Genomic DNA, 12,944 nt, shown 5'->3' on the forward strand with positions numbered 1-12,944 from the left:
ATTTTTTTGGCTTTCCAAACCAATCTTCAATAGTCTGATTACGTAAATATTTTACTTTTAGGACATGACCCTATAAAGAGGTGTTTTGTGCTAATCTCCACAAGTTCGCGTTGCTAAGGCTTTATTGAAGAGGAAGATTTTTGTTAGGTCCAACCCTCCAAATTTCTTAAGGAATGCCACCTTTTCCCACCTTACTAGTAAGATGCCTCCAACTTGGGTGAGATTCTACCACTTGTGTTCATATAATTGTTCCTCTAAATTTCCTTTTTACTCCATCATATGTTATATTAAATACATTTTCAAAATTTTATATTAACTATATCATATAAAATTTATTAAGAATTGTTTTTAAACAGATTATGATTACACCATCACAAAATGCCTTACAATCTAACCAAAAAAACACTATAACATAATGTTACATTAAAAAAATTAAATAACTATAATGTAAAACTATAATATTACATTAAACACATTAAAAAAATTAAATAACTATAATATTTTAAAAAATTATAAATAATTATAAAACAATATCTTAAAAAAATAAAATCAACATAAATGCATCTTAATCCACCATCTGTTTAACTATCACCATCTGTTTTTTTTCAATATGCAAATTTCTTAATACATAAAATTGAATAATGAAAACTAACTTTAATACTACAGACCTTTACAAATTTATTTATTAAAAAATTTCATCCCTCTTAATAATTAAAAATTCAAATTTAACTCGACAAATGGACAACCCATACCCCTCCTCTCTTTCTCCGCTGGAAGAAGAAAAAGAAGTTAGCACCGCACCAGTTGAGAAACCTAACGAACACAACCGAAAAACTCACCAAAACCCTACTCCTGCCATACATTGCGGCCCATTTTGAACCAGCAAAACCCTTAAAACCCGAAAATCAGTCTCTTCGCCGACAACCCATGGAAAACAATATCCAGGATTCACTATATACCTTGAAGTTTTCTCCTCTGTTCCACTCCACTCGAATCTCTTCCCAATTTAAACAATATCGAGGTGTTCTGTCCATTTCAAACCCCAGCAGCTACGTAAAAAAGCTTGGCAGTTTTATTCAGGGTTTTCGTCTACATTATAGCCTTCGACACCGATCTCTGCATAGTTGCGTTTTTTGTCGAGCTTTTTGAAACTTAGCAGGTTTCGAACGGTGATTTTTTAAGAAAGAGCCATGACGGAACTAAGGATGTCGGAGACTAGGGATTTAACGCGCCTAGAACGAATAGGCGCCCATTCGCACATCAGAGGCTTAGGGCTCGATGATGCATTAGAAGCCCGCAATGCTTCACAGGGTATGGTCGGGCAGAAATCCGCTAGAAAAGCCGCAGGAATTATTTTGGAAATGATAAAGGAAGGGAAAATAGCAGGCCGCGCTGTTCTGTTGGCAGGCCAGCCTGGGACAGGTAAGACCGCCATAGCCATGGGCATGGCTAAATCCCTAGGCGAAGAAACTCCCTTTGCAATGATGTCAGGCAGTGAAATTTTTTCATTAGACATGAGCAAGACGGAGGCTTTGACACAGGCGTTCAGGAAGGCAATAGGGGTTAAAATTAAGGAAGAGACTGAAGTTATTGAAGGCGAAGTTGTCGAGATACAGATTGATCGGCCTGCCACATCGGGCGCCGCCGCAAAGACCGGGAAATTGACATTGAAGACGACAGAGATGGAGACTGTGCATGATTTGGGGACCAAAATGATCGAGGGATTGAGCAAGGAGAAGGTCCAGAGTGGGGATGTGATCGCGATCGACAAAGCTTCTGGGAAGATTACGAAGTTGGGGCGGTCTCGTGCGAGGGCCAAGGATTATGATGCGATGGGGCCGCAGACCAAGTTCGTTCAGTGTCCAGATGGAGAGCTGCAGAAGCGCAAGGAGGTAGTACATTGCGTTACGCTACATGAGATCGACGTCATCAACAGCAGGTCTGTATTTTGCTTCATTTTGCTGGAGTTTGACATGTTTTAGGCTCTAGTTTGTTAATACAAGAACAAATTTATGTTAATGCCCCCTAGTTGTTATATTGTGAAATTGCTTCACATTAACTCTAGAAGCAGTAGCATTAGCCTGAATACGTTAGACAGCGCAAACGGTCTGTTCTTATAAGTGAAACAACCTTCAAAGATTGAGTGAATCATTAATCACAAGCACTTTTCTTTGACTAAGGTGGGGTGAGAGCGGATAATTTACCATCAAAATCACAAAGTACTTCCATCCAATTGCTTATTAATGCTATAGAAAATTGAACTTTGTAGGGTGGCCTACAATGCTATTGCCTTCACCTGTAACCCACGACCGCCTTGGTTGGTGGCCTAACATGCTATTGCCTTTGATACTGAACCATGACCCAATTAGACAACCTCACCAGCACAGCCCCTGGTAATGATTGAAGTGGATTAATGAACAAAATTCTGACTTCCATGAACTGTAAATGAGGACTGAGCCACCAATGAAGGTTCAATCGCTCGAAGAGATCATACTTACATTTTGCTAACCTGCTATACTATAGTGGTATTTGTTACGGCAAAAGTGACTAGTACTTGCACTTGGCTCCTTTTGTGTCGTACATTTGGCTAAGATTCTGTAACAGGGTGTAGATCTTAATTAGATTGGAGCAAGTGGATGGCATAACAAGCCATGTACGTCATTAGAGAACCAACATCATCCTCATTAAAGAATCAATACATTCGGCTAATATTCTACAAGAGTGTGGTATTGTTATCTATGCAACCAAAATCACCGAAGACTTGCTTGGCCTCAATTGTGACGTCAGTAGCGGGAGGACACTCCTTTAGATTGGAACATTGGATAGTGTTTCAAGTTGTGTTACTGGGTTTGCCACTCTAGGGTGGAAATTCAATACCCAATGTGGATTGGAAATGTGGAAAAACATTGATTTGTACTAGAAGTTGTCAGATTTGTTATATTTTCTACTGAAATGGTTTTCAGTGTTTGGAAATGGTTCTAGCCAATGCTACACCAAGTTTGGTATATGTGTGTAGGTAGGTACATGGAGATACATGCTTAGTGCATTTGGCGAGACTCCCCAAATTTTTGGCATATGTGCAGGTATACGGGGATGTGTGCCTACTGCATTGTTTTACAACCCGGCCGAGTCAACTCCGAAACGGCCGTTTCGAACCAAGCCATTACCAAAATCTTTGACCTAGCAACCCGGCTCGGTTGACCGAGTCAACTATGACTCGGCCGAGTCATCCAATGACTCGGCCGAGTCATAGTTGACTCGGTCAACCCGGCCGGGTCATGTATTGACTCGGCCGAGTCAATGAAACTACAGCTGGGCAGCGTAAAACATGAAATTTATTCATTTTTTTGTGATTTTTGGTAAAGTTAAAGAACTACAAGTTCTTTTTGAGACAATATTTCAGGATTATGAGAGTTGAGACATAAGATCTTGATAAATTACACCTCAGATTTGAAAGAAGCTTAAAGTCTGTACATAAAATGTTTGTATTACCACCAATATTATATTGAGGGCAATAAGAACCACTACAATTACATATTGAAATTCAGATCCTCATTATTCCTTAAGGTGATTTGATTACTCGTTTTCTAATTGCCTCCCTTTAAGAAATGAGTGGATACTATCAATGCCTGTGACTCTGTTCACTGCTTGGCTCAGCATGATGACAGTGAAGTGTATTTCTTGCCTATTTGACTCATATTTCAATAGTGAGCACTAGGAAAAGTCTGTTTGAAACTTTTATCTATATGTCACCTCAAGAGATTGGAATTCTTTTATCGTTCAATAAATTTTGGTAAATATCGAAGGAACCATTTCAATTACATGCTGCACTCAAATACTGCCTTGATGCATCTTTCCATGCACTCTGCAACAAATGATATTGATGCAATTTGGATTAGAATTCCAAGGTTCAGGGAGACACTGATAAAGAACTGAAGTTTATCTTTATAGTTCACACCCATTTATTGGAGACCAAGGCCTGATTACACTATCAAGATATTAATGAAGACTAAAAGTATCAGTCCTCTTCCTCTTAACTTCATCGACAATCCATATATACAATTATATTAATTTCCTAATGACTCATCCCCTTCCTGCTTGCTGCTTGCCCAGCACCAGAATAATTGTCCATCCCCATCAATATTTAAAATTATGTTTTTTTATAAAAAAAATAAATATTTAATGTATTTTTTACAACGACCGAGTCATTGAAATCGAGCCGGCCGAGTCATTACCGAGTCGGAGTCGGAGTCGGAGTCGATCCTCGGCCGAGTCCGAGTCCGAGTCCGAGTTGTAAAACATTGGCCTACTGCATTTGGCAGGAATCTCCAAATTTCGATGGATCAGATGATACAATTGGGGGCACAAAATGGGTGGTGGATTGCCCAAATATAGAGGTGTATATAGTGTGATTGGAGAGATCCGGCCAAATTTCTAGGGGCAAGCCCTCCTTTTTTGAAACATGCCTCATTTTTCAAAAATGGGTGGACATAAGCCCCCTCCTTTTGGTGAAATGTGTCTTCTAACTCGAAGAGATGTTTCAGACATGGAGCTCTACAAAAACGGGGTTGTGGTGAAACATTTTGTCAAGCTCTCTCTCATCTTCTAGGCGTGGGGAGTGAGGGGGTGCCTTCAACCTTGTGAGATGTGTCATCGTGTAACATTGGATTAAAGCAATCTTTGACAGAATAAGCAATGCAGATGGTGTGTGATATGTAATTAGAATGTAATTTTAGAACAACAACCATGCAATGTGTTCCAAAAAGGATAATCTTGGAATCCTTTTTGGTATCCCTGGGGTACTTGGGTGTCTCTAAATTCTTGTGTCCAATCCAATGGAGAAAATAATCCAAATCCTGCGTTATGAGTTTTCAGATACCAAGTTCCAAACTATTATTAATATCAACAATCACCCTTCAAAATGATCATTTTGTTTGTCAGATTCCAAGTTCCAAACTATTGTTAACACCAACAATCACCCTTCAAAATGATCATTTTGTTTGAGATGGCCCATGGGGCTTTTTAAGGGTTTATACCAGCAGTGTTGATAATATCATTCTCGGTAAAATATCGGCCAGGGTCTTGAAAACACCTTTTTGGCTATATTTTAGCCGAGATTTTAAAATATTGTGATATTTTAAAATATGTAAATATTGTTATCTTTTCAGATATGAAAATATTGTGATATACTTGCTGAAATATTGTTTGCCTCAAAATATATCCGATATTATCAACACTGGTTTATAGTGTAGTTATGTTGCTAGGAAACATGGGTTTTGGGTTAGGTGATTATATTATTTGTGATATTATCAACACTGGTTTATAGAGTGTAGTTATGTTGCTAGGAAACATGGGTATTGGGATAGGTGCGTGACTTTTTGAAACAGGGTATGTGGATATTTGTGATATTTTGTGAAATATATCCGATAGTATGTTGTGTTGAGTGCAATGAAACATTTATATTATATGGGTATTGACATAGCAAAACATATTTAAGTGCATATATCCTTCAGGTTTCAGATGACTTGTACTTAATGGTATTTCTACGTTCTTTTAAATGCATATATCCTTCTTTAGATGACTTGTACTTAATGGTATTGGATGTTGTATTTCTGTTAGAGGCATGCATTACTAATTAGTGATTATATCATTAAGAAATAAAATACAGGAACTAATTCAGGGCAAAGAAATTTAAATTTGAAATGTTTAACTAATATAGGAATTTCTTTTCTTGCCCGATGCTACATAGGAACCTGTAACACACCCATTTTCAGGGTTCACACACCCATTTTCAGTTTTTGGCGAACTCGTTTAAGAAAACGAACTCGTGCCACAAGTATTGAGTACTGAGTTCTTATGGGAAGAACCTGGTTTGTTTGTATGGGTGCATCTGGGAAGTACCTGCTCCAGCACCGGGACGAGAACCCGTGCTACAGAGGAGTGTAGGAATGTTGGTGGGAGGACTGTAGAAATGTTTGTGCACTGTATTGCAGGTGACAGGTATGTCCCTGCTACATCCCTGAGCACACCCAACCTATTGGGTACTTTTGGGATGTACCTGTTACGCCCTTGGTATCATTGGCATGGTTGTCATGTTGGAAACACTGAGGAGGGGGGGGGTGAATCAATATTTTGTTACTTTCAACAAATTTTCACCTAGTTAATCTTGAAATTAAATTCATATCACATTATCATTCACAATATATGAACACAGAGATCAAAGTACGAGTCAAATTTTGAAGAAGAAATGTTTGTAAACAATCTTCAATTCATTACATCTATTTATGAGGACACCAATCCTCTGTAAGCACCAACACACAAAAGTTGTAAGCACCAAGCTATCAAGAAGATGAGGACACCAATCCTCAATAATTACTAACTAACAACTTCTGCTAAGCACCAACCTACAGAAGATTTCAGTCTCCTAGCTGAGCTTCAACTCAACAACTTTGTAGGCACTGACCCACATGAGACTCCAACCTCTTCAGCTGAGCACCAACTCAGCAATTTCGAAAGTGAAAATTGACTTGGAAGGATGCTAGGCAGGAAAAGTATGTGGTAATGTATGTGGTAATGGGGAATGAGAAGAAAGACCTTTTTAGCATTATTATTATTATGTGGTATTCATAACATACCACATAATAATGGGGATGAGAATAAGGGAAATTTAGCATTATTATCATGCGCTTATAAAGTATATCAGTATATCACAATACATTTCATGGAAAATAATTTTTTATTACATATATTTGGTTTACCAGGGATTTGTTCTTTACATTCATTGATTCTTAGGGTTTTATGTTGCAAATGTACTGTGTGTTGTTTTTTGCGATATTTTTTGAAATGGAAAACTGATTTGAAAGGATGCTAGTTAGTACAAGTGTGTGTTAATGGGGAATGAGAAGAAGGTTTTTTTAGCATTATTATTACGTGGTATTCATAACATTATTCAATATTGTTATGTGTTTGACTCCTTGTTCACAGAACTGACCTAAATCACGTGATTTAGAGAGACAAGATCAATGTGATCAGTAAATATAATCTACTTTTTAGGTTGCATAATAATGTTGAATATAAAACCTCACCCCTGACCAGCAAGCTCCCTGCCATTTATTTTACTCGTGATTTTATATGTGATAAATGCAGCAGCAGATTTTCATTGATACATTGTGCTAATCTTCTTCTGTAGCCCTTCAACCAACCATTAACATAATGACAGATGTTGACTTCCAAGCCCACTCTCCTTCCAAGCCCACGTAATATTCTAATTAATCAAGCCCACTCTCCTTCTGTGGTTTGCTTTTCCAATCAATGCTCATCCTCTCTATCTATATGAAAAAGAATATTGTTCACTTCTCCTTATGATGAACCATGCAGTGGTTGAATTACAGGCACAATTTTCGTTTCAGTGAGCTTGCAAATTTCTTGACGTGAAGATCATGGTCAGCACAAATAATTTTTGTACCTTGAGAAATGCAAAGGTCAAAGGCAGTGGGTTGGTTTCCTACTGGTATCAGTGGAACTCAATGATAGTTCTGCATGTTCTTCACACATATTGCAAACATGCCAGTCTCTCTATTTCCTTATATCACATGGTCTTTCAGGGCATTACCAATCCATCTCACTTGACAATATTAACCACCATTGTCAAAACTAAAAAGATTCCCCACTTGGTTCGATGATGAGCATCTAGTTCATTCACAACTCTGCAGCAAAGATAGTGCAATCTCCTTGTTTCATTCTATGTGCCCATATGTTTCACTTTGGCATTCCCATTCTAGTTTAGAGGGCATGCTAGTTCATAGTTGGATATTCAAAGATAGATGAAGTACATGTTCTTCCAACAAAATATAGACAGTACACTTGAAGAGTGACAATAGAAGATTTGTATATGTCAGAAATCAACCACGAAGGAGTTGGTTTGCAGTGCTATTCATTGCATGGCTGTAAATTCAAGACTGCCTAATCTCCACTATTATGATCTGATCTCATCTGTTTGAATTTCCATTTAACAAATCAATATCAAATTTGTAGGGGGAGTGCAGATTTTAATTGGCAGGATGCATAGATGTTGTTGTGCTTGTTTGAATATATGGAAACTCTAATAATACTTTCACTCTATGATATCAGGACCCAAGGGTTTTTGGCCCTCTTTACAGGTGATACTGGAGAAATCCGTTCTGAAGTCAGGGATCAGATTGACGGTAAAGTTGCTGAATGGAGGGAAGAGGGCAAAGCTGACATTGTACCAGGAGTTCTTTTTATTGATGAAGTCCATATGCTTGACATTGAATGCTTCTCTTTTTTGAATCGTGCTCTAGAGAATGAGATGTCACCAATATTGGTTGTTGCAACAAATCGTGGTATCACAAAAATCCGTGGAACAAATTACAAGTCCCCACATGGTATACCCATTGATTTCTTGGATCGTCTGCTCATTATTTCGACAGAGCCATATACAGAAGATGATATGCACAAAATTCTTGAGATAAGATCTGAAGAAGAAGACATTGCATTGTCAGAGGATGCCAAGGAACTTCTAACAAAGATAGCAGTTAATACTTCATTGCGCTATGCCATTCACTTAATCACAGCAGCTGCTCTAGCTTGCCAGAAGCGAAAGGCGAAATGTGTTGAGGTTGAGGATGTTAGCAGAGTTTACCAATTATTTATGGATGTTAAGAGGTCAACCCAATTCCTTATGGAATATCAGGAGCAATTCATGTTTAATGAGGTGCCTGATGAGAGGGATGAAGACAAAATGGACGAGTAATTGTTTTCCTAGAATTTTACGTTTTGCCAACAAAAAGTATAATTCTGTATTCAGAACAAGCAACATAAATATCAGATAAACGGAGGAAAGTACAAGATCAGGTGTTTTACTGATCTACTTGTGAGCAAGTAGTGGTAATGTTTAGAAAATTGTACAGCTACCTTATGAAGATGTTGTTTTGAGATAGAAGTTGCAGGCCTGTTTTTTTCCATGGTACTTGATAATGCTCCAGATTGGGTTGCTTAGTTAAATTATTGCGTACAAATAATCCTTTTGAACTTCCGAAAAGTATTCTGGTATTCTCTTATATATTTAACAGTTCATTCATGCGCTTCAACGAACATCTCCAACTGTTATTGTTGTGTGAAAACCAAAGGTCCTATACATGGGGATTTATTTCTACATTAATATTGAAAACTAGAATAATCTACTGTCATCCATATTTGCTTTAGCATTCTCTGAAGCATTGATATGCTTATGAATGGGTGTAAATTTCATCTTCAATGTCTAAATGGGCCTTGGACTTCTCAGCAATGAAAGGTTATACTATTCACTGCTATTATTACATAGTGGAGCCAAAATAATAAAATTGTGTGGTTGAGGACGATCTGTTTGTTATTTAGATTGGTATAAGGGCAGATGTGTTATCAACTTCTGTAAGCTTCCCCATTGTTGGACTCAGATTCTTTGTTTTAAGACCTATAACTATTTATGAAAAATCATTTTGGAACAAGGTTTATTCTTCATTTTGGGTAACATCTAAGATAAACTTTTGTTATTTGATTGACTAGGAAAATGAAAGATCGTATTGTGTGGTTGAATATGATTTTTTTAAATATAGAAAAATGTTAGCAGCATTTGAACTTTCACTATTTCTGTACATCCTATTATCCATGCATCCAACCTATTTTATATACACTCCATAATATGTATACAGTACCAAAACTCCAAGGGGTTTGCGAAGCTGGCTACTTCCCAATAGTGCTCCTGTATTCCTCTTTGCTGCTTTGATTTGGCTCACCTTCCTCATATCAGACGGCAGGAGGGCTTGCAATAACAATTCATCTTCTCAATTTATGACTTACAGTTTCTCAGGCCTTGCTTAGCTACTTCATGTCCACTTTTGAAGTATCAGTCATTCTGTTTCTTTTTTATCTTAATCTGCAATATGCAGTCTCCAAAGTTTCTTAATAAATAATAAGCCGATACATCGACTTTGTTAGACTTGATGATTAAGTGTAGGAAAAAAATGCTTACCTTGAATGTTAGCAGGATTCTGGCCAAATCCATTACCCTTCTGAGGAGTGCATTGACTCCAGCGTTAGCAAATTGCAATTGATAAATCCGTCTCTAAACTCAGGTTGACAAATACTTCGGCTTGAATACGATTGTTTGACATTTCATCTGATGCGTTAGAATTGTCATTGGTCCATTCTTTGCACATGCATTACGAGTTGCTCAATTTGCCTGCCACGTAATCCAATATTTTTTATCATTCCAACCCCCGTTGGGCTTAGCTCGACATTTCAAAACTGAGCCGGTGTTTCTCCTATCAGATTGCATATCTGAAGTTTTTTAAAGTGTAATATTTGGAGTGGTAGTTGAGAATTAGTCACAAAAGGCAGTCCTGCTGCATAGTCGAATATTGGTAGTTGTTGAGAGGGTTGATGGGTTCAAGAGGAAGGATTTTTCTTTGGAGAAGTAATGTGGGTCAATTTGTTTTGTGTTAAATCTCCATTTGGAATGGTACATTGTCTACATAGAGATTTTGAAGTAACATGTCTAGTCTAATTTATGGATATTGTCATGCATTCATATATTTTGATGTCTATTATATTTATGCATTGAACCCAAATGGGGAGATTGGGTGAGAGCATTGTACTAAGTAATCAATATAATTATTTGATTATTGTTTTGACTTGGTATGCATATATGTTATGGTTTATGATTTAATTATATTTGTGTGCTAAAATGTTCTACTACTTCCTGGCATCTTTAGTTAGAGTGTTTCGCTAAGAATGTTGGTTTCATTGTCTATTGTAGCATTGGGTTAATACAGTAAAATGTGGTGATCACCACCCTTCAGTGCATGCTTTGATCCCCACCTATAGAATCTAGTATCGACTGTGATCTGTGATCAACATCACTTAGTGTATGGTTGACATGATAGACCAACCATACATGATAACTTTACCATGAAAATTGCTTTCTTGACTCTATTGAATTTTAGGGCAAATAGATAATAAGGTCCGAATAGATAAAAGTGCTATTAGAGCCTTGGTTTACTGCTTTTCATTTTAAATGTTTTCCACTCTTAGTGCTCCCTAATTCTGTTTTTGTACAAATCCCCATGGATTTATATTTCTTCAAAGATATCTTTATTGGAAAGCTAACTGTCAATAAGAAATATTTGTGCTGGCAACTACAAGTGCCCTATGCTTTTGTTAATGCTTTTGTTAATGAAGTGGAGATTGTCATGCATTCATGTCATGTACATGGGATGCACAAGGCTCCCCATAATGGGTGGTTTCTATTGACATGCATCACATGCCACACCTTTTGTTAAGACTCCACTTGTTTCTCATAACCAAATGTATTTTTGTCCCAACCAATCTTACCTATCTTACAAATTTGGTGTCTTCCTTTCATGCCACTTCACCTTTTGGTTTAATTTTGATATTATTGTAGGATGTTTGATGGAAACCCTACTTTTAGCCCTAAATTTGTCCATGGGCCATCTAATATTTGCATGATTAGACAATGGGTGTAGCGTGAGACTTGACACCCCCAAATTCAATTAGGAAGTGTGCATGCATTGATCAAGTGAATCTCTTGTAGTGTACGAGCCCATTTTCACATGCCACATGATACATTATGTGTGGAGAGTGAAGTTTTGAGTAGTTTGTGAAGGAGTGCATTGCTCATAACATTGATTTGTTCTATAATTAGCCATCCAGAAATAGAGGATGATGGATCCATGAACTTCACCTTGTATTACTTCTACAACAAATCACATAATACTACATGTGCCACCCCACCACCTCCATTGCTGGTCATTGGAAGAACTTTTATATGGGCTTTTGCAAGATCACTTTGTAAAACTCTCCCAATGCTTGTGGGAAAGATGTCAACATGATTGTCTCCTTTAACATCAAACTATTGTTATGGCCTTTGTAAGGATTGTTCACAAGACCATGTTTTCTCGAGCTACCCATTGTTTGAAAGGGTAACTTCAATCTCAAACCTAGGACTACTCCCATGAGTTTAGCCCTTGAGCCTTATTGCCTTGACCACAGAATTAATGTTGAACACTTTAAAAGCTGTTCAATTTATTAATATGATCCTTTTAGATTGTACTTCCTCAATAGAAGATTGTTGACCCCCAAAAGTTCACTATTAGTTTGGAAGTATTTTGGACCTTTCATGTCACTGTATCCTTCCCCAATTCTTTGAGTGCATTTGGGGCAAATTATTTTGTTGTCGATAGTACTTTTCCTTCCTTGTCCTTGTCTAGCATGGACAATTCACACAATTGCAAGTTCTTTACATTTACCTCTTTAATATACATGGACAATTCACACAATTGCAAGTTCTTTACATTTACCTCTTTAATATACAAAGGTAAATTCAATTTGAATGCATTATTATTGACATGTTCAATGATCTTCATCTTCTTGGTCGTACCTTTTTGAGAGTTAGATCCATACTTGGTCTCTAACATAGAATTTATTATTGTTCTATCTTGGTCATGTTGACACCCGTGTTTCTCTTGACCTTGCTTTCACTGATCCCACACTTGAAGCTGAATTTTCTCTATTTGTCTCTTCATATATTTCCTGCTTAGCCTCCACACATTGCTTAGGCACAAGATCCACAGATGATGGTGGCGAATAATCAAAATCAGTTTCAAAAGGAGAATTTTTGGGTGGAACAATAACTTTCCTATCATAAGACTATTGAATTTACACAATTTTTTTGTTCCCCAAGACTATGCTTTTGGCCATAACTTCTTTATAGTTGTACCAACGTTACGTAATAATGTTAGTTTGTTTGTTGGTATGTCGATGAAAAGCTAGAAGTCCTTAGCATTATTCATTCTTTTCCATAACATTGTCCAAAACTTGCTCATAAACCTTGAATTTCAACTTGACACGAGCAAATGAGGCAATCC

General features: G+C 37.2%; 1 protein-coding gene across 1 annotated transcript; it reads left to right on the forward strand.

Annotated features, from left to right (window-relative positions):
* The first annotated feature begins 732 nt into the window (after window positions 1-732).
* LOC149214308 (uncharacterized) lies at window positions 733-9,215 on the forward strand. The gene is made up of 2 exons (XM_089392270.1): window positions 733-1,939; window positions 8,131-9,215. The coding sequence occupies exons 1-2, from the start codon at window positions 1,191-1,193 to the stop codon at window positions 8,771-8,773; spliced, it is 1,392 nt and encodes a 463-aa protein (XP_089248396.1). The 5' UTR covers window positions 733-1,190; the 3' UTR covers window positions 8,774-9,215.
* The last annotated feature ends 3,729 nt before the right edge of the window (window positions 9,216-12,944 follow it).

Source organism: Pinus tabuliformis, chromosome 1_1, assembly GCF_031772625.1.
Source record: "Pinus tabuliformis cultivar Carrire ecotype Pingquan chromosome 1_1, CPIR1, whole genome shotgun sequence".
NCBI classification, from domain to species: domain Eukaryota; kingdom Viridiplantae; phylum Streptophyta; class Pinopsida; order Pinales; family Pinaceae; genus Pinus; species Pinus tabuliformis.